Source organism: Meriones unguiculatus, chromosome 7, assembly GCF_030254825.1.
Source record: "Meriones unguiculatus strain TT.TT164.6M chromosome 7, Bangor_MerUng_6.1, whole genome shotgun sequence".
Lineage (NCBI taxonomy): Eukaryota > Metazoa > Chordata > Mammalia > Rodentia > Muridae > Meriones > Meriones unguiculatus.
In genome coordinates this window covers 23656488-23678489 of record NC_083355.1, presented here as the reverse complement: position 1 = coordinate 23678489, position 22002 = coordinate 23656488, and the positions used below count along the sequence as shown (strand labels likewise).

The 22002-nt window shown below is 53.1% G+C and overlaps 1 protein-coding gene across 7 annotated transcripts in view; it reads left to right on the top strand.

Moving 5' to 3' along the window:
- Positions 1 to 22002, top strand: part of Arhgap23 (Rho GTPase activating protein 23) — a 93483-nt gene that overhangs the window by 46636 nt on the left and 24845 nt on the right. For 5 of the 7 annotated variants that reach the window (XM_060386848.1, XM_021646831.2, XM_021646835.2 and 2 more), the window contains 11 exons: positions 1232 to 1387; positions 1574 to 1685; positions 1790 to 1847; positions 3430 to 3573; positions 10729 to 11046; positions 12125 to 12186; positions 12335 to 12465; positions 13334 to 13455; positions 13800 to 13955; positions 17398 to 17476; positions 21796 to 21869. In XM_060386848.1, coding sequence (XP_060242831.1) covers positions 1232 to 1387; positions 1574 to 1685; positions 1790 to 1847; positions 3430 to 3573; positions 10729 to 11046; positions 12125 to 12186; positions 12335 to 12465; positions 13334 to 13455; positions 13800 to 13955; positions 17398 to 17476; positions 21796 to 21869 — 1412 coding nt within the window. The remainder of the gene's footprint in view (positions 1 to 1231; positions 1388 to 1573; positions 1686 to 1789; positions 1848 to 3429; positions 3574 to 10728; positions 11047 to 12124; positions 12187 to 12334; positions 12466 to 13333; positions 13456 to 13799; positions 13956 to 17397; positions 17477 to 21795; positions 21870 to 22002) is intronic. The other 2 variants (XM_060386846.1, XM_060386847.1) reach the window with 2 other exon arrangements.

Sequence of the window (22002 nt, the reverse complement as noted above, 5' to 3'; positions counted from 1 at the left end):
TTCTTTCTTTCATCCTATCTCCCATTTATCTATTCTTCTGTCCATCTTTCCATCCAGTTTTTCTTTCCTTCCTCCCTTCTTCCTTCATCCATCCTTCTTCCCTTTTTTCCTTCCTTTGTTCATTCATTTGTCCTGTCATTTGTTCCATTTATTTATTCATTCTTAACTCTTCTCTTTCCTTCCTTCCTCCTATTCTATCTTCCACCCTTTCTTTGTGTCTTTCATTCTTTGTTTTTTTTTTTGTTTTTTGTTTCCATCTATTTTTCCCATCCTACACTCCTCCACAGATGTTTGCATCAGGTGCTGTGCTGGGCTTCAGGCTTACCTGGGGGATGGGTGGTCAGACAGAAAGTGCATGGGACAGCCTCTGTGGATGAGGACAGGCTCTGTGGCCTACATGGGTGTGGTCGGCACTGGGAAAATGTTGGAAAAACATTTGGCTAAAAAGAATTCGAAGTAGTCTGAGGAAGAATGTTCAAAGAGAAAAGATGGGAATACGCAGAGCCTGTGGCAGGAGAGGCAGAATGCTCTTCCAGGCCCTTGGTCTTTTCCTGTCCAAGACCAAGCTTGGACTTCACCCTAGGAACAGAGGAGGCTGTGATGGCTGCCTGTAGGGCGGGGGCAGGCAAGACGGCAGAGAGGTGAGGGTGCTCCCCAGCTTGCTGGCTTGTCCAGAGGATGGTGCCTCACCTCCATATCGGGGATGGGACTGCAAAATGAACAAGGAAAATGTTAGCGTTGTGAGGAAGCAAGCTAGGCTGGGCTGGGTCTAGGGGCTGTGGAGAAAGCCTAGAGTACAAGATTATGGTATTGGGCCTAAGATCCGGGAGCATCCTGGGAACTAGGAAGAAGCTTAGGCAGGGTGGTGCGATGCCATTAGCAGCCTGTGTTGGAGGTCTAGCCCTGTTTCAGGAAATCCCAGTTCAGCCTCTGTCAGGTGCTTCCCCATCTAAGATGAAGACACTGAGGTGCTTGTCTCAGAAGCCACCAACCTGATAGACTAGGAGGCCACTCCAAGGGGGGTGGCGTGGTCCTCAGTGTCCATGATGCATCGGGAGGCCCAGCTCCTGCTAAGAGGAGATACTCCCTGATCACTGTCTAGGGGGTCGTGGGCCTGTTGCCAGAAATGCCCTAGTGAGGGTTTGCCGTCTGTGCGCCCAAACCCCGGTAAGACCAGGGTGTCGAGACAGCGTGACCTGTGTTCTTCACACCTTCATTTCTCTGCTGGCAGATGAGCCCACCAGCCCCAGCATTGACCTCCAGGCCAAGCATGTCCCTGCCTCCGCAGTGGTCTCCAGTGCCATGAACTCAGCCCCTGTCCTGGGCACAAGCCCATCCTCACCAACCTTCACCTTTGCCCTCAGCCGCCATTACTCCCAGGATTGCAGTGAGTATCTCTATCCTGTGTCTCCCCCCTCCTCTGCTGCCCGGTTTTTGTGTATCTTTGGCCCAATGTCTGTTTGCTTCCAAATGTTTTTTGCTTGTTCTGGGTCCCCATGGGAGGGCTCCTAGTGTAACTCCCAACTTGCTTGCTCTTTGCTAACCCCGCGGCCTCATGTGGGCACCTTCTCAGGCAGCATCAAGGCAGGCCGCCGTTCCTCCTACCTGCTGGCCATCACCACGGAGCGCTCCAAGTCCTGTGATGATGGGCTCAACACCTTCCGGGATGAGGGCCGAGTGCTCCGGTGAGGCCCCGTCTGGCCTGGGGCGGGGTGGTTTCTGTTCTCCTAGGTTGGGCCATGGGTCTGGGTGGGTGATGAGAATCTAACCTTCAGTCCTTGCTCCCCAGGCGCCTTCCCAACCGTGTGCCCAGCCTACGAATGCTGAGGAGCTTCTTCACTGATGGGGTAAGCTAGCAAAAGCACGTGCGTTCGTGTGTGTGTGTGTGTGTGTGTGTGTGTGAACCTGGAAAGTCCCAAATCACAGAACAGTCTCTCTCTCCCTCTCCCCCCTCCACCCCCGCCAATGCTGGGAATGGAACCAAGGGCTCAAGTGTGGTAGGCACGAGCTCTAGCTCTGGGCAATATCTCCAACTCTTTTTGTTGTTATTGTTTCTTTTGAGACAGGGTTTTACTATGTAGCCCTGGCTGACCTTACTCTGTAGACCAGGTTGGCTTTGAACTCAGAGATCTGCAAGCTTCTGCCTCCCGGTGCTGGGATTAAAGGCATGTGTCACTTCACCTTGCTTCCAGCTCTAGATTTCCTCTTGGAGCTGGACCTATAGGTGCTTTTTACCTTCACAGTATGGGTCTTTCCAGATTCTTTTTCTTAATTTAGTTTTAGATTTATTTATTTCATTTCATATGTATGAGTGGTTTTTTTTTCCCTCTGAGACAGGGTTTCTGTGTGTAGCTGTTCTATCAGGTTCTTTGTAGACCAGCTGGCCTTGAACTCACAAAGATCCACTTGACTCTGTAATCTCTAAGTGCTGGGATTACTGGCGTGGGCCTCCACACCCGGCTGTATATGAGTGTTTTGCCTGTACATATGTGTGTGCATTGTGCTCATGCATACTGCTGTGGAGGTCAGGAAAAGGCGTTGGATCCCCTGGGCCTGGAGTCACAGATGGAGTCACAGATCCCCTGGGATCTGCCATGTGGGTGCTGGGAACTGAACCTGGATCCTCCACAAGAGCAGCCAGTGCTCTTAACCACTGAGCCATCTTTCTGGACCTTGGTTTCTTAGGACAAGGTCTAGATAGACCTTGAAGACAGGGTTTAACCCAGGCTGGCCTCAAACTTGAGGTCTTCAGGCTTCAGCCTCCTAAGTGCTGGAAGCACTGCACGGCTGCTGTCATCGGGCCCCCTGAGGCTTGCTCTGAAGCCTCACCCCCATGCCTGCTGTTTCTGACTCCTTTTGGTAGTTTATGCACTTTTCCTCCTCACGCACATGAGTGTTTTGTTAGCTTAGCACCTTTAGGACATGGCCACCTGGCTCCCCTTTATCACTTCCTCAGCTTACTGAAGTCTCCTAGATGTGCCCGCTCTGAGGCTGGATTCCTGTTGACACCATCACTTCCTGTTTAGCTCCTGGTGGGCCTGATACCTGCCTCATCACTTCTTGGTCTTTGTTGATGTTTCCACTTCCCCTGTTTACTTAACTCCTTATTGCCACAGTCGCTTCTCCTGTTTCCTCAATTCGCTGGAGGCTGTAAAGCTGAAGGAAGGCCCGGATTGGCTTTTCCAGCGTGGTGAGGCACAAGTTCCTCTGGCAGGTCGAGCTTTCCTCCTTTCTGGCTTCTTCATGAGGTCTCATGACCTCAACACAAACAGTCCAGAGAGGACAAGCAAGGCCCATGAGGTCACACAGCACATCAGGGTACAGCTCAGACATGCGACAGGCCCGTGTGGCTGCCAGTGGTCCATGGGGTTCCTGAGATGCTGGTATTATGGGAGCCCCCCTAAACTGCCTCATGTTTTCTCCCGACAGTCTCTAGATAGCTGGGGCACGTCTGAAGATGCTGATGCCCCCTCTAAGCGACACTCCACCTCTGACCTCTCAGATGCAGCCTTCAGTGACATCAAGAGAGAAGGCTGGTTGTCTTATAAGCAGATCCTCACCAAGAAGGGGAAGGTAAGGTGGCCTGAGGAAGGCGGCTGAGCTGAACACAGACTCTGGGAGAACTTTCCAGGTCCTCCTATACCTGCCCTGAAGCCTCTGGAGCCAACGGAAAAAACCCACCTTAGGCCATAGCCTGAGGAATCAAGGTTAGCTGTCAAGAAGAGCTTCTGGGGGGAGGGGATTTACTGAACCCCGAAAAGGAGGTTAACGGAGAGGTGCTCCTGCTTTGGGAGGACACAGCAAGCTATGTTTGGAATCCTGACCAAACCATTCTTCAGTGATCCTGAGTGACCGTAGGGCCTTATGGTAAAGGAGCAAGGCCTAGGTGATGCTGAGGCCCAAGAGGGAAGTGGAGGCCAGTTCTCTCAGAGCCCTGTGAGGTCCTCAGGGCGCAGGCTTAGCTTAAAGGCAGCTGAAACCCTTGGGGCTTTTAGAGCTAGATCTTTCAAGTACTCATGTGGCTTCCCGGGGTGATTTAGTGAGAGATGCCCTGGAGGAAGGAGACCATTTAAAGCAACCACAGGACCCAGGTGAGAGACAAGTGCCTGCTTGAGTGTGTAAGGAGGGGGCAGGAAGGGACAAACAGGGTTCAGAAGAGAAGGTGGGGGTCTGATTTTTCAGGCATGAGCTTGAGTCCCAGGCTTAGAGCCCTGGGCTAGAGAGAGGGAGAAAAAGGAGGCAGGGTAGTTCAGAAAAACCAGGCCTTGATTCTTTTGTTTTGTTTTTGTTGTTTTTTTTCAAGACAGGGTTTCCCTGTGTAGCCTTGGCTGCCCTGAACTTGCTTTGTTGACCAGGCTGGCCTCGAACTCACAGGGATCCTCCTGCGTCTGCCTCCCTGAATGCTGGTGTGATTCTAAACATTACAGCACTGGGATTACAGGTGTGTGCCACTGTGCCCGGCTATGGCCTTAATTCTTGATGGCATGGCTTGTTTCTCTAGGGTTCCATCCCTAGTGCCTGTGACTCAGTGTGGACAAGGAGAGCTGACTAATGTTTTTCGGAATCTGCTGCTAAGTATTTTAAAAGACACGGTCTGAACAAGGGTGTATGTACCATACTAGGTTGTGTGAGACTAGTCTGTAATCCAAGCTTTTGGGGAGGCTGGAGACAGGAGATGGACAGTTCATGACCTCTCTAGGCTACAGAGTGAGTTCAAGGACAGCCTTGTCAACTTACTAAAATAAACTGAAACAAGGGCTGGGGGATGCAGACTCTTGGCCTCGCATGTTTGCCCAGCAGGCGTGAGGGCATGGTTTCAAGTCCCAGCCATGCCACACACACGCACATGCACACATGAGAAAAAAAAAACAAAACTAGTGTTGTTTTTTGGGGGGGCTGTGCCTAACGAACTCTTGCCTGACTTATGGAAGGGCCTGGGTTTCATTCTTAGCATTGCAGAAAGATGGGGGGAAAGCGAGGCTGGGGTCCCACAGAGCTTGGCACTTGGGGGCTGAGCTCTTCCGCCTCACTGCCATTACACGCGTCCCTCAGTGTCTCTGGGGGGATGGCTCCAGAAGCCTCGTGGGTACCAGACATTCCCGGACACTCAGGTCCCTTACATAAAGCAGATCAGTATCTGTGTGCGGCTTACGAAATCCTCCCATGCACTGTATGTCATCTCTGGATGACTTATGTTGCCTCATGCTATGCAATGCTGTGTAAATAGTTGTTACATTTATGGAATGAGGAAGGGAAGAACATCTGGACCCTCAGTACAGACGCAGGGCCCTCTCCTGAGTGCTTCTGACCCATGTTTGGTTAAATTCATGGTTACGGAGCCTGTGCCTCTAGGGGTGGCGCCTGGAAGGCATGAACTTTGGAATAGTGAGACTTTGAATCCCGGCACAGCCACACGTTGCGTGCCTATGGCTTCAGGAGCACACTGAGTCCCCTGAGCTATAAGGGCTCAAGAGGGGCGAAGTGTAGGTTCTGTAGGCCGGGGAGCACTGGAGTTCATGGACACAAAGCCTCCTGCTCCTGAGGGGCTGTTGAGCTTCTAGGGACTTAGGCGAGGGAGGCAGCTTGCCCTGTCCTATTCCCGGGGTTGATGACCCCAGAGATAGTTCTGACTGCTCCTCAATGGCATGTGCCTGCTGTCAGCACCGGGCTTCAGAGGCTCAGCAGGGTGGGCTTAGGATGTCCTGGAGACATGAAGCCTGTGGGGGTCTGTGGGAGGGAGTATTCTGGGGGAGGTCCCCTCACTAAGGGCTGGAGGGAGGCGCAGAGGAGTGTGCCAGCAGCCAGGTTGCCCAGGCAGGTAGGAGAAGGTGAAGTGGGAGTCCTGGTATCCAGGGAACCTTCCTGCCCTGGGATACAGGGTAGAACAGGGAGCTGTGTGACAGGAGAGTGCCAGAAGGAGTTCATGTCACTGCCATTGTCTACGTGACCAAGGCCCTGGGATGGGACCAGGAGCTGTTTATAAGAACTTCCGGGAAAAAGGTTGGCTGATGCCCCTGGGGCTGAGGAAGGTAGAGGACAGGCCCAGGTTCCTGGCTCCTGGCTTGGCTGGCAGGGGAGAATCTCCCTTGAGCCTCTGGCCATCTGAGGAGAAGGTGTGGGGGGGAGAAGAAGCTGTGTGATCCTACCGTTCTTTGGCTGAGGTCCTGTGAGAGGAAGCACGTCGGTCTGGTGGACAGGGAGTCCCACCCAAGAGTCACGGTATCCATCAGGTGTGCACAAGCACCTGTGTGGCCTCAGGGAGAAGGAGGCGACAAGGACTCAGCAGATGTGCTCTCTCCTTTTTTTTTATATATATATATATAATTTATTTAATTTTATTTTCTGTGCATTGGAATGAAGGTGTCAGAATCCATAGAACTGGAGTTATAGACAGTTGTAAATTGCCATGTGGGTGCTGGGAATTGAACCAGGGACCTTTGGAAGAGCAGCTAGTGCTCTTAACCACTGAGCCATCTCTCCAGCTCCCCTCCTCCTTTTTTTTTTTTTTTTTTTTGAGACATGGTTTCTCTGGGTAGCCTTGGCTGTCTCTGTGAGTACCAGGCTGGCCTTGAACTCAGAGATCTGCCCGATTCCACCTTCCGAGTGCTGGGATTACAGGCGTGTTTCACTGATCCTGGATGAGAGATTATTTTTTAAGGACAGGCTTTCACTATGCAGCTCCAGCTGGCTATGAATTTGCAATCCTCCTGCCTCAGCATTTGGATGCTGAGATTATAGGAACACCCCCTCCGGAGGGGGTGTTCCAAGAGCTAGAGTTTTATTTTGTTTTTCCAAGAAGGGGTTTTTCTGTGTAGCCCTGGCTGTCCTGAAACTCACTCTGTAGACCAGACTGGCCTTGAACTCAGAGATCTGCCTGTCTCTGCCCCCTTGTGCTGGGATTAAAGGTGTTCGACACAACAGAGTCTTAACAGGAAGTGGGAACTGGGAAGGTATGGCTGGCCAGAAAGCTAAAAAGACCCAGGAAGATGGCAGTCACTCCAAGCAGGGTGGACCAGGACCAGGTGGCTGTGTACAAGCAGAGCCTGGTGTGGACAGCATCCTCTAAGCCCATGGTGGAGAACTGTCTTGGTGACGTGTCTCCAGGGAGCCTGGCCCCAGTTTCAATGTTTTCTGGGCAGGGATAAGGCCCTGGCTCCTTGGCCCACTGACCAGTTCTAAAGTAGAAGGGCTCCACTCTCTTGCTGGCCAAAATCCAATGTCACTTGTTTACCTGGTGCCTTGCCTGAGAACTGAAAGAAGTGTCCTGAAGTCAGCCTTTGACCCCAGCTCTGGGTGGGGTCCGGCTTTGTGGCCTCCTCTCATGTACCCCAGCAGTCCCAGCCTCCCTCTCCCATCCTCAGCCTCCTCCAGAGGATGGGCACGTGCATGTGGTGCTCTTTGAGGGACATGCCCATGGCAGCTTGCTGCTTAGCTCTCATTGTTGATGGTTATTAATATTTAATATTGATTCATCTTTTTAAAAACAATTTAATTTTATGTGCATTAGTGTGAAGGTGTCAGATCCCTTGGAATTGGGGTTATAGACAGTTGTGAGCTGCCATGTGGGTGCTGGGAATTGAACCCAGGTTCTTTGGAAGAGCAGACAGTGCTCTTAACCACTGAGCCATCTCTCCAGCCCCTTGATTTATCTTTCAGTTAAGCTTCGGTTACTCCTAAACCAGCTGTTTACCCAAATCACCACACAGAGACTAGGATTTATTTAATTAACCTAGACCACAATGCTGGGCAACAGTTACTCCATCCTATACCTCCAAGCCCACATAGCTTCTTCCCATTCAGATCTCTCACATTACACTTGCTTTTTAGTCATATCTTAGGTCCAGTACGTTTCTCCTGATGCTTCCTGGTCCTCTCCTCTGGGATCTCTCCTCCCACCTGCTTCTTTCTCCTCTGCTCCAAACCAGGACCTGATTCTCTCCATTGCTCAGCATTGTGGCTGATTGTTTTATTGACAATACAGAGAACAAATGGCGGCATGTTTACACAACCTTGAGACAGGTGATGCTTAGAATAAGCATCACAATGCAATGTCTGGATTGAAACCAGGTAGTTGGGTAGAGAAATCAGCATTTGGATGAACAGGGTGTATATATTCCACAAGAACATTATACCAACATCTCGTTCATTAATTAGCAGGGACATTGATGCCAGGAAAAACTTGACTTACTCAAGGTTTATCCAGCTCGGTTAGTCTCAGAGGAGCCTTTGGGGCCACCTCATGCTGACAGCCATTCTCCTGAAGCAGGCGTCCAACCGATTACATTAACGTCAGGCCTGTCCAGTCGGCACTGTCTTGGCCCAGCAGCTCTGTGATGGTATGCTAGGCTCATAGCTTGGGATCTACCCAAGTACAGCCAGGCGTGATGGTGCACGCCTTTGATCCCAGCACTCCGGAAGCAGAGGCAGGTGGTGGATCTCTGAGTTTGAGGCCAGCCTGGTCTACAGAGTGAGTTTTACGATAGACAGGGCTAGGAGCTCAGTGTCAAAGACTTACCTGACATGGACAAGCTCTGAGTCAGTCTCTAAAACAACTCAAGGAAAAGAGAGAGAGAGAGAGAGAAGAAAAAGAGGAGAGGGATGACTAAATGGCTCAGCAGGCAAGGGTGCTTGCTGCCAAGCCTGTTGACCTGAGCTTGATCCCTGGGACCCACATGGTGGGGTAGGAAACTCATTCCTTCGAATTGTCCTTTGACTTTCACTGACATGCCACGGCACACCCACATCCCCCCCCCCCCCGCATAAAAAATAAATAAGGGGTAGGAGGAGACAGGCCACAGGAGAAGAAACAGTAGTGCCCAGGCCCTAAGAAAGGAAGGCTGTGGCAGTCACTGGTAGGCAAGAGCCTGGTGGCTTGACAAGACAGAGGAAGCAGGGAGGGGCATTGGAGAGGGCCAGCATGGGACTTCAGGACCTTCTGTTTGGTTCAAGGGGCCAACCAAAGGAGAGGTAAGTTCTTTTCCTTGACTGTGGGGCTGCTGCCTAGAGGGCCAAAGGGAAGGGGGCAGGGAAGGTCGGTGCTGCCGCCAGGTGAAAAGGTCAGTAAGGTGGGCAGGACAGCGGCACCCAGGTCTGGGCAGGTGACATTCTGGGAGCAGGAGAGATGATTTCTGATGAGCTAGCTGTCAAGGGCAACTCCCAGGTTTCGGGGCAACTGGGTGGATTGACCGAGCCGGGAAAGGCACGAGGGTGGAGAACAGGTTTGAAGGCAGAGACCCATGCACGCACAACAGTGAGCAGGGAGCATGGGCCCTACCCATGCTAATGCAAGTCACAGGCAGGGGTGGGGGTGTTGCTGAGCTGGCCTGGAGCCGTTCAAGACTGGGCTGGTGCCTCCCTCAGGCTGGAGCTGTACGGTTGGGAGTTGCCATCAGCAGACAGTGTTAAACCACAGCTGTGCACTGTGTCCCTTCAGGAGGTGTGCACGGTGAGGAGGGCTCGGGCCTCATTCTGAAAGGCCTCCTTCCTCCTCTGTTGCCTGTTAGACCAGGACTAATGCTGTGCTGTCAGGTGGACGGCTCTTGTCATCCTGGGCTAGTCCCTGCTGGGTACACCTTTCCCTTCCACAGTGTCTCCAGACAAATGTCTCAAAGTGGCGGTTCACTCTGGGTAAGGAAGGAGCTACAGGTTGGGGCTGGGGACATGGCTTAGTGGTTAAGAGCACATGACCCTCTTTTTAAATTTTTTATAATTTTTATTTTATGTGCATTAGTGTGAAGGTGTCAGATCCCTTGGAACTGGCGTTACAGACAGTTGTGAACTGCCATGTGGGTGCTGGGAATTGAACCTGGGTCCTTTGAAAAAGCAGATGGTGCTCTTAACCACTGAGCCATCCCCCACCCTTTTTTTGAGACAGGATTTCTCTGTGTAACCCAAGCTGTCCTGCAACTCACTCTGTAGAGAAAGCCAGAGATTGAGAGGAACCCCAGAATGTGTGCCTGCAAGGGAAGGAGAGGCTGACATGATGCCTTTAGTCCTAGCACTGGGGAGGCAGAGGCGGGTGGGTCTCTGTGAGTTCAAGGCCAGCCTGGTCTACAGAGTGAGGGAAAGAGAGGCATGATGTCAGGGATCATGGATCAGTGAGGCAAGGGCTGAGAGCAGCCATTGGCTGTGATGCCAATGATGAACCCAGGTGACCCCGAGCATGGCTTCCAGGCAGGGCACCCTTAGTGGAGTCTTGAAGGAGCGGCATTGGGGAGAGCAGCCTCCCGAGACTGTTGGCAGCTCCCGCCCATCACAGTTGTGTTGACACATGAGGCAGGAGGTGATGTGCAAGGGATGGCTTGGTAAGATGTTATTTCCAAGTTTCTCAACCAGGCGGTGATGGCTCACACCTTTAGCTCACAGAGATCAGGCTGGCCTTGAACTCACAGAGATCTGCCTGCCCCTGCCTCCCAAGCGCTGAGATTAAAGGTGTGCACCATCACACCCACTGGTGAGGTTTTTTATGCTAGCTGTTCCTTCTGTCTGGCAGTGCTGGTAGTCAGAGGAGGAGGGAGTTGACATCCTGGGTCTTAGTGATAGAGAGGTCTGAGCAGTTGGACTGGGACCACAGGTTGGCTGGAGGCCGTGCAGGTACATGTGGGGGGGCTGGGCGGGCTGGGGTCTGTCTCTGCAGTCCATGGCCTGCTGCTTCTCAGCCTCAGGCGACCCGTGGCGGGCCTGGCTCTCACCGCTGCCCTGTCTCTTCCATCCTGTGTCTCTCTGCAGAAAGCGGGCGGCGGCCTGCGCCAGTGGAAGCGCGTCTATGCCGTCCTGCGCGCGCGCTCGCTCTCGTTGAGCAAGGAGCGGCGGGAGCCCGGGCCGGCGGCTGCGGGGGCTGCGGCGGCCGGCGCAGGTGAGGACGAGGCGGCGCCCGTCTGCATCGGCTCCTGCCTGGTGGACATCTCCTACAGCGAGACCAAGAGGAGGCACGTGTTCCGGCTGACCACCGCTGACTTCTGTGAATATCTCTTTCAGGCTGAGGATCGGGATGACATGCTGGGCTGGATCAGAGCGATCCGGGAGAACAGCAGGGCCGAGGGCGAGGTGAGGCCCTGGGCTTGTGCCCAGCGGGCCACCAGGGCAAGGCAGGGGCAGGGCAGGGCAGGGCAGGGCTGCCTCTCAGCTGTTGTGACCTAGGGTGGCCACTCTGAGCTTCACTCCCTCTCCTAGAGAATGCTATTAAGAATCCACCGTGGGACTGCCCATCTGGGTTTAGGTAGAGGACAGAGGTATACTCAGTGGCTGCAGGGCAGCTGGCGTCCTCAGGGTCCGGTGGCCAACTGCAGTAATGGCAGTAATTACTGTTATTGTTGGAACTGCCCTGGGCAAGCTCTGGCCCAGAGAGGTCAGCTCGGGGCCAGCTGTAGCCTCTGTCAGGACAGAGTAGGCAATCTTCATGGACCGGGTGCAGAATGAGCTGTCCTGCCCAGGTGTGGCACTGTCTTGAGTCAGAGGGCAGACACACTGACCTCACTTAGCCTTTGGCAGCAGGTTAGGGGCAGGGGTTAGGCCAAGTGATTTGGCAGGGATTTGGGGAGAGCTTAAAAAAGAAAAAAAGACATCCCTCCTGGGAATCGCTGGCCTGCTCTGATCTGTGCAGAGGTCATTTGACACACCTGTGCAGGGGAAGGTACAGTCTAGGGCTTGGAGGCTGGCGTCCACCAAGAGGGCAGTGTGCCTGGGCTCCGCTCAGGTAGCCCCTGGATGGCCCTCTCCCTGAGGACAAGACTTTTCCCTGGCGGGGTCCTCTCCTCCTGAGGATAGTGTCTTCTGTCCACAGCAGGGAGCCTGGGTACCGAGTTACTGTAGTGGCCGCCTGTAGTTACTGGCCCTCCGTACCTGACAGGCCCGGGAGGAGGGCTGCACAGCTCTGCGCCCTAACCCAGAGGCTGTCTTATCCAGCCCCACTAAGCTTATTGCCATGGTGACTGAGGTTCAGAGATGTTGGGCCGCTTCCCCAAAGTCACACAGCTATCCAGGGAGGTCAGCCCTGGCCTTTGTCCATCCAGGGTCTGTGCTGTCCACCTGGTGGATAGGGGAGAGACTGAGGCAGGGTCCAGGGAGGAGCCCTGGTGCTGGTCTGTGGGCACTGATGTGGCGCTTTTCTCCTTCCCTGCTGCAGGACCCCGGCTGTGCCAACCAAGCTCTGATCAGCAAGAAGCTTAATGATTATCGCAAAGTGAGGTAAGGCCTGTTCTCCCAGAGCAGCCTGTGGTGGGGAGGAAGGCCTGTGGGGTTGGGAGCTGTCTCTGTTGGAGAGGATGGAGGCCAGTGGAGTGGTGTGCTGGGCCAGATGAAGACACCTCCTTCCCTTCCTTTTTCCCCTCTGCAGCCATAGCTCTGCGCCCAAAGCTGATTCCTCCCCTAAAGGCTCTCGGGGCCTGGGAGGCCTCAAGACTGAATTCCTCAAGCAGACTGCAGTCCGTGGCCTCAGGACTCAGGACCAGGCTGCAGGAAGCAAGGGTAGGAGGGCTGTGTGCGATGTGTGCCTCTGTGGGCATTGTGCCTGCCTGTGTGCGTGTCTGCCCTAAGTGTGAGCCTGTGAGGTTCTGCGGCCTCAAGGCTTCAGGGCTGGAAGCTTCTGGATCCCGACTTACTTTCACAACATTCTTGTTGGGTGGCCCTCTGGGGTCTGCTCCAGTCCTTTGGGAATGAGAGGACCACTCTGTAGGCAGCCTCCATCTTTACAGTCTGGGCTATTAGGAAGCACTCCCTGGCTGGAGAGATCACTCAGGGGTTAGGAGGCTCCAGAGGGCCTGTGTTGGGTGTTGGGTTCTGAGAGCCCACAACTGCCTAGCTTCAGGAGATCTGACACCTCTGACGTCTGTGTGTACCCCTCAACACCCCCACAACTCAGGTACACACAATTTTTTTTGTTGTTTAAAATCTCTTTAAAAAAAATTTTTTTTACTTTATTTTATGTACATTGTTGTGAAGGTGTCAGATCCCTTGGAACTAGAGTTATAGACAGTTGTGAGCTGCCATGTGGGTGCTGGGAATCAAACTCAGGTTCTTTAGAAAAGCAGACAATGCTCTTAACCACTGAGCCATCTCTAGAATCTTTTTCTAAAACAGATAGCAAACATTTCCTTTGGTCATGCCAAAATGTGGAACACACTCCCCCCTCACAGGTTGGTCCCTGAGGCCACCACCAGCTCTTATGGAGACATGATCTCCTTCCTGGGGTCCTTCTCTCTGGGTGTAATTTTCAGCCTCCCTGGTTCTTTGATGGCGTCCCTGTGTCCTGGTGTGTGGGTGTGGCGTTGAATGTGGAGGACCCTTGTGGGCTCCTCCAGCTGATCCTCGATCTCTTTGCCACTGTTCCTCCCAGAAGACAGTGTTGCAGCTCCCAAAACCCCCTGGGGTATAAACATTATCAAGAAGAACAAGAAAGCTGCCCCGAGGGCATTTGGGATCCGGTTGGAGGAGTGCCAGCCTGCCACCGAGAACCAGGTGGGTCCCCACAGTGCTGGAAGCAGGCAGCACAGGGAAGGCCAAGGCAGGGAATCCACAGCTGCAGGAATGTGGCCCCAGCTCCTCCTCCATACACACAGCCGGCTGGCCAACCCCAAGAGGGGGTTCCTGAGTCCTGCAGAAGACCCTGCTGAGCTGAGGCCCACCCTGGCCTGTACCTTCTGAGTCAGTGGCTCCTGTTAGTTCTGACCCTTAGAGGGCGGCAGTGAAGACTTCATCTCCTTGGGTGTCCTTAATAGCACTCTGGCGTCTGTGCTCTCCCACAGGAGCCTCTACAACTTCCAGCCATATCCCTAACCCCTCTCTCCTGTCTGTGCTCCCAGCGTGTCCCCCTGATCGTGGCTGCCTGCTGTCGTATCGTGGAGGCCCGGGGCCTGGAATCCACTGGCATTTACCGGGTACCTGGCAACAATGCTGTGGTGTCCAGCCTGCAGGAGCAGCTCAACCGTGGGCCCAGTGACATCAACCTGCAGGATGAGGTGGGTATGGCATGGCTGCCGGTAGAGTTTCATGGACGGATGCACTCTGTTGTATATGCTTGTCATTGGGCCAGCGGGTCCAGGTGGCAGGAGAAAGCCTGCCCAGTCAGCCAGCCCCAGTGGGCATCTCCCCAAAACAAATGTGGCCCTGGCCGGATGGGGACTGAGACAGAAGCAGGAATTTTTGTTGTTGTTTTGTTTTGTTTTTTGAGAGAGTCCTCTATGTAGCCCAGGCTGAGTCTCTTGCCTCTGCCTTCCAAGTGCTGGGATTACAGATATGTGCCACTGGCAGGGTAGCTGGCCTCGTCTGGATGACAGTTTTGCATGAGCGCTTAGGATAGGCTGAGTTCTCTCAGTTAAAGTCAAGTACGGGCAGAGAGAGGGTTGAACGCTGGCTGGGAATTAAACTTCCAAGAAAGCCAGCCAGGGAGCATTTTAGGCTTCTTGTTACTGCTGCTCTCCCTCCCTCCCCTTCCTGTTCATCCTCCCCTCCCTTCCTCCTCTTTGCAGTCTTTTAGCACCAGGCTGGACAAAAATAGGATGCTGGCTGAGGCCTGCAGAGCCCTGGCCTGGAGAAAGGGGATGTGCCAGGCTCTCAGAGTAGCCAGCCACCAAGGCTGTAACCTGGGAAGAGAGGCTAAAGCTGAGAGCAGCATGGGGAGGTAGCTGACACCACACCCAAGAGCTCGTAGCATGGCTGGCCGTTCTCAAGCCATTCCTAGAGTCTGAGGGTTCCCAGAGGAGCTTCGAGGGGCCACACGCAGGTCGAGACCTCTGTCCTTGGCTGGAACTCGGGCCACCCTGCTTTGCTCTGAATCTTACCTTGGGTTTGTTCACATTGGTTTATTTATTTGATGGGGGACCTGCGTGGATTACGTATGTTGGGGCACACGTGGAGGTCAGAGGGCAACCTGTGGGGTTGGCTGTCTCTTTCCATCATGGGGGTTCTAGGGATTAAACTGCGCTCCGCAGGCTTGGCAGCGGTGTCTTTGGCTGTTGCGCCAGCTCTCACCAGCCTGCCTTGTGTAAGATTTTATTTGACCAAAGGGGCTCTAATGAAAAAGGCTTTGGCAGGGGGAAGCCACAAACCTGGCTAGTGGAGCACCACAGAGCGTTTTTGTCTTTGGGACGTGGGGAGAGAGGACAAAGAGATGTGACATGGAGGACAAGAGCAAAGAGGGACTGTCACTGAGGGGCTGCAGAGGGCAGGAGCAGGGTGGGGGGGAGCACGTGGGTAGCCCGGTAGGGAAAGACAGCATTGCCTAAAGCTGGTGGAAGGGTTTGAGGGTTGGACGAAAGGTAGATGCACCTGTGTTTGGGGGTGGGGACAGTAAGGCCCAGGCTTGTGACGGGTTCCCGGAACCTTTGACGTTGGGCCAGTGGGCAGGAAGGAGCTTTTCATAGTTCTCACACTGAGAAGCACGGCCAAGAGGAGGGTATGAAGCTGAGTAACAGCTGAGTGCAGGAGAGTAGAAGGTGAAGCCCTTGATTGAGGGTTTGGGATCCCTGAGGGTCAGGGTGCTTCATTGGGCCCTGAGTAACTGGAGGCAGGGAGAGGAAGGGAGGAGGGGCAGAGACCAGAAGAGAGCTGGTAGCTGCGTGAGGAACAGAGGCTGAAGGAGGAAATGAGTCAGATCGAGGCCCCATTGAATTTGGGGTGATGGTACCTCACCTGTTTGGGTTGACAGATTCCTTAGGCCCTGACTAAGTGGAGTCACGTGACAGACAGCCTGGGACCAAGGACCGCTGCCTGGGAAAAGGCAGAGTGAAACCAGAAGGGCAGAAGGCCGGGCTCTTAGGAAGTGGGATGGGAGCAGACGCGATCACAGACCAGAGGCTGAGCTGAGAGGGCTTAGGTTTGGCAGCTGGGAGGTGAGAGACACTCAGCCCTCAGGGCCCGGAGGTAAGGACTGGAGAGGGGCGTGTAGGAGATACCTCAGCTGCCGTCAGCATGCAGTGACACACATCAGCTCACCACAGCCAGGGCTGGAGGGGCGGCTGGCCTGACCAAGCAAGCATGCCCGGTGTGCTGGCTGCACAGCGTGGGAGCAGGCGTCACTCACGGTGGTTGTCATTGCTCCGGGCTGTGCGGGGAGTCGGTGCTGTGGGTGGAGCCTGTGGACAGGGTGATGCTGGGACTCTCTGGACCGAGCTGAGGCTCTTGGTGATGGGTGTGCATTTGACTGTGTCTCTGTTGATCATGCTCTCTGGGCAGTTCTGAGTGGTTCTCACCAGATGGCTAAGCCTGGTGCCTAGCTCCAGCATGTGGGGTGTGGGTGCCCCCTGGTGGACAGCATGACCTGGCGGTTCCTTCTCTGCATTATAGAGCAGTTTCTTTTCGAGAGCTCAGTGGCCATCTGCGGCAAATAAGTTATGTGTTGAGGCACACGTGTGTGGTATAGGAGGAAATTTGACACCATCCCTGGCCTCTACCCAGCCACATGTGTGGTGCCCCCACCCCACCCCCACCCCCGCGCCCAGTTGAGAAAACCAAAATAGCCCGACTGGAGACAAATCTGAGCAGGTGAAAGCGCAGGCCATGCAAGGCTGATGGTGAGTTTAAACGGCCCCGGAGCCCACAGAGGAAAGAGAGAACTAGCTCCCAGACTGTGTCCTCTGACCTCCGCGTCTACACACACCCAACACACATAAGCAATGTTTTTTTAAAGAAGGAAGAAGTGCTGGGGAGATGGCTCTGTGGTTAAAGTGCTTCCTAAGCAGGTCTCAGGACCAGAGTGTAGAGGCCCAGGATCCACAGAAATGCTGGGTGGGCATGGCAGCCCACCTGCAGTTCCAGTCTTCAGAGGTGGAGATGGGTGCCTCAGAGCAAGCCGGCTAAGGAGAGTAGCCAAATCCGTGTGCTCTGGCTTTGATTGAGACACCCTGCCTCAGTGGATAAGGTGGAAGACCGCTAGAGGACCGGTCAGGCCTCCACACGCAGGAACATGTCCGCTCCCATAGATGCGTACACACCTAGGAAAATGGAAAAAGAGCCCCTGGGGGACAAAGTCACCCCTCACAGGATCATCTAGATCCTGGCCCCGGACAGAGCACAGTCTTTTAGGAGAGAGTGACAAACTGGAGACCGTACAGGCACCGGAAGAGAAAGTCGGAGAAAGTGGTACGGATGACACAGCGGTGGCATTCGTGGCTGCTGGGGCTTTGGCAGTGAGGCGGGGTGCAGGGCAGAATGGAGAGTTCTGGTCCAGGGCAGGCTTCTGTGGGGTGGCTCCCCCACTTCTGTCCCCCACATTTCGGTCCTCTTGCGTTTTGTGGTAGGCAGTACTGAGCCCACTGGGCTAGCTGGAGTCCAGCGTGTGTTTTGGACAGGCGTGGAGGCCTGGGCACTGGGGTGGCACTTGGTGGCCTGGCTGGTATGGACATGGGGACGTGAGTACCCGGGGTGAGCCTGCCGCGTCCTGACGGCTCTGTTCCTCCACAGCGCTGGCAGGACCTCAATGTGATCAGCAGCCTGCTCAAGGCTTTCTTCCGAAAGCTGCCGGAGCCCCTCTTCACTGATGGTGAGTAGTGAGCAGGAGTGGGAGGCGAGACAGACGGACACGCCGTCCTCGCTGTTCCGTTACTCCAAGGAAATGTGTGCATGCAGAACCCCGACACCCTGACCTCCCTCCCTGAGGTCACACCCGTGCTCTGAGCAGTCACTGCGACAGTTACAGCGAGTCCCCTGTAACTGTTCCCCGGACAGGAACTGTCATCAATGCCCTTCACGGGCCAAGACACGGGAACTCTGGGGAGAGGTGAAGTGACTTGCTGAGGTCAGCCAGTCCGTGTATGGCACGGCCGGGATTCCACCGCAGGCATCTGGCCACAAACACATCTCTAGCTCATCATTAACAGTTTGAGCAGCTCTGGCGGCGCATGCCTTTCATCCCAGCACTGAGGAGGCTGGGGCAGGAGGAGGATGCTTTTGAGGCCAGCCTGGGCTACATAGAGCACTATGAAACAAAAGCCTGTTTCAAAAACAAAATCACAAGCGGGGCGTGGTAGCTTATAGCTTGGTCCCGGCACTTGGAAGGCAGGAACAGATAGATCTCTGGGAGTTGAAGGCCAGCCTGGTCTACATAGTGAGTTCTAGGACAGCCAGGGCTATGTGGAGAGACCCTGTTTTCAAAATTCAAAACAAAACAAATAATGAACAGACAAACCAGATCTGCCCTTCTGTTGTGTTTCTTTCGTGACCTTTATCTGTGAGTGAGATGCCCAGACCAAGCCGGGGAGAGTGGGGGAGTTGAGTGGCATGCTGGTGAGGGCTGACAACGGGCCCTGAAGGAGAAAAGCGTCCGTTTGTTACATTTTCTCATTTCCATGGTGTAAATATTCTCACGGTGACTTATTTCAAGCATGGAGTCCCCAGCACAGGATGGGAAAGAGACAGACGTTTGTGTCACCACAGCCAGAGTGAGGAGGCTGTAGCTTCATTGTTGCGTGAAGTGAAAGGAAAGGAAGTCGCTGGCCCGTGCTTTTTCCAGTTGCTCCACTATTGATGGCAGTTTAGCTCCTCCTCAAGCCTTGCAGTGCCCGTCCTTGAGTCCTCACAAGCCTGTAGGGGGATGCTCAGCGGTGGGCTAGTGTCTCCCTGTGAGAGCTTGTGTGGATTGCGCACGGAGGAGGCCGAGTTCACACTCCCATTAGTAGCACAGCATGACTCTGATGTTCTTTTCAATAGAGTACCACTCACTTTTGTTGTTTTATTTTTATTATACATATGTACACACACACACACACACACACACACACACACATATATATATATATTTGTTTATGTTTTTTGAGGCAGGGTTTCTCTGTGTCACCCTGACTGTCCTGAACTCACTCTGTAGACCAGGCTGGCCTCAAACTCAGAGATCCACCTGCCTCCGCCTCCCAAGTGCTGGGATTTAAGGAGCGTGATGTCGCTGCACAGCTTATTTTTATTTTTTTTGGGAGGTGGGGTAGGGGTGTGTGTGCCACACTTGGAGGTCAGAGGACAACTTGAGGAGTTGGCGCTCTCCTTCCAACCTGTTGGTCTTGGGTATTGAACTCTGGTCGTCAGGCTTGGCAGCAGATGCTTTACCCACTAAGCCATCTCATCAGCCTTCGTATTTTATTTCACTTTCTTTTCTTTTGGCCTATTTTGTGTGTATGTGAGTGTTTTGCCTCCATGTGTTCTGTGCACCACGGGTGTGCTTGGCACCTGAGGAAGTTAGAAGAGGGCATTAGCTCCCTTGGAACTGGAGTTACAGATGGTTGTGAATCATGGGAATTTAACCTAGGTCCTCTGTAAGAGCAAAAAGGGAACCGCTGAGCCATCTCTCCAGCCACCTACCGTTTCTTTTGAGATAACATTAAGTTACTCAGACCATCTCTTCCCTCTGCCTTGTGAGTGTCTGTTATTATAAGCAGGTTCCTCCATACCTTGTTCAGTTTTTTGCCTTTTTGCAGTCTGGCCCTCAAGTGCAGGGCCTTGCACATCGTGGGCATGTGCAGTACCGCTGGACGGCAGCCCCAGCTTTGCCATTAGCGTTTGAAGCTTTTGCCGATCTGATAGAAACAGAAAGTTCTTGGATTAAAATTGTGTGCTAGGGCTCAAACAAACAAACAAGAAACGGGGTTTTACAGCTCACAGCCTCAGGTTCACGATGGGATCAAATAGTCTGCAGCACTGATCTTTGCAACTCTGTGCTGTAGCAGCTCCCCTCACCTTCTACTTCTTTCTTCCACACGGTCTTGCTATGTAGGCTAACTTCATACTTAGAACAAGCCTCCTGCCTCTGCCTTCTGGATGCTGGGATTACAGGTGTATCCCATCACAGCCAGTTGCCATTTCCCTTTGGACTTAGTCAGTTTAGAAACTGAAAACAGGCCAGGTGGTGGCGACTCAGGCCTTTGGAGGTAGAGGCAGCACTTGGGAGGTAGAGGCAGTTGAGTTTGAGGCCAGCATGTTCTACAGAGCAAGTTCCAGGATAGCCAGGGCTACACAGAGAAACCCTGTCCCAAAAAAACAAAAAGAAGAAGAAGAAAAAAGAAAGAAACTGAAACGTGTTTAAAATCTTATAAAATTATATTTACTGAATATGGAGGGGAGGAGCCATAGCATACGTGTGGAGGTCAGAGGTCAACTCTCTAGTGTCAGTTCTACCACCAGGTGGGACCCAGGGATTGAACTCAGGTTGTCAGGGTTGGCAGCAAGTCCATTTATCAACTGGGCTACGTCACTGATCCTGAAAACTGGGTTGTTTTTTTTTTTTTTTTTTTTTTTTTTTGAGATAGGCTTTCTCTGTGTACCCTTGGCTGCTCTGAAACTCTCTCTGTAGACCAGTATGGCTTTGAACTCATAGAGATTCACCTGTCTCTGTCTCCTGAGTACTATGAAAAAAGGCTTGAGCCACTGCTACTCAGCTGAAAACAATATATTTTTTTTTAGATTTTATTTTAATTTATTATATATATAGTGTTCTGTCTACAAACCAGAGAGGGTATCAGATCTCATTATATATGGTTATGAGCCACCATATGGTTGCTGGGAATTGAACTTAGGACCTCTGGAGGAGGAACCAGTGCTTTTAACCTCTGAGCTATCTCTCAGCCCAAAGCAATACGTTTTTTTAATACTCAAGCAGTTATTCTTTAATGTATCTTATTAGTAACTCATGTTTAGGCCTAGTGATTATAAAAATATTTTTTCCGCTGCATTTTTTTGTTTTTTTTGTTGTTCCTCTTGAGACAGGAAACAGGTTCTTACTCTAGCTTAGATTGGCCTGAGACTTAGAGAAAGCCTCCTGCCTCAGCCTCCTGAGTGCTGAGATCATAGGCATGAACCAACATGTCCAACTTGGCTTTTGATCTTTGCAGAATTATTATTACATTTATTTTATTTAGTGTGAGGAGGGCAGTACCCAAACATGCCAAGTCATTCATGCAGAGGTCAAAGGACGGCTTGCAGGATTCTCTTCTCTCCTTCCACTGTGTGGGACCCCAAGCTCGACCTCGGATTGTCAGACTTGGCAGTGAGCGCCTTTCTACACAGCGCCACACACAGGCCCTCACCTTTGCTGTTTCCATGTACATGTTAGACTCTGTCACAGGATTAAACTAGCTTGCATTGCGTGATGTAGGGAAGAATCGGATGCTCGCTCACTGGTCCCAGGTGTGTGGGAATGCCCTTCCCCACTGCGTGTTTCCTCCTATCACTCTCCACTTTATTTTCTGAGACACGGTCTCGACGTGTCTGGGCCTCGCCAGTTAGCTAGACAGACCAGCCAGTGAGCTCCAGTGCTGGGGTGACAGGGCATGGCGCCACGACAAGCTTTCTCTGTGGTGCTGTGGCGAGCACCTTCGGCCGCTAGCCATCGCCCCAGCCCTAAAGCATGACCTTGGCAGTCCTTGTACATGAGCTTTGTTTTATATTTTTATGTTTTGGGGTGCTGGGGATGGTACTGAGGGCCTGGCCATGCCAAGCCCCTATGTGCTGGAGGTTGGCCCAGCTGACCTGATGGAGGCTGCCAGCCCGAGGAGGATGGGGAAGGGGCTTATTTCCTTTAGTATGGACGTTCCCTGGGGACGTCTCTGGGAACCTCAGGAGCTGGGGACTGGTGGGGCAGGTGAGCTGCCTGAAGGCTCCTCTCCTTCTTTGTCTGACCTCCTGAGCCTTGGGATCTTTAGCCTGGAGAAGGGGGTTGGGGGAGGGACACCCTTTTCAGTGATCAGCGAAAAGTTCTGGTCTTCATCTCATGTGAACACCTTGGGCACAGCAATGCCCTCCCCTCCTGGCTGAGACCCTCAGCTCCCAAGAGTGGGGAGGGGGCACCTCTCACCACTGATGATCTCTCCTGCATTCTAGACAAATACAATGACTTCATCGAGGCCAATCGGATAGAAGATTCCAGGGAGAGGATGAAGACCCTTCGGAAGCTGGTGAGGAAAGAGCACCAGCAGACAGGAGGGACAGCTGGGGACCATTCTCCCAGGGCCTTCCATGACGTCTTTCTCCACCATACCCTCAGTTTTCCCCTGTGTACTAAGGAAGGGTTTGGAAGGTGGAATCCAG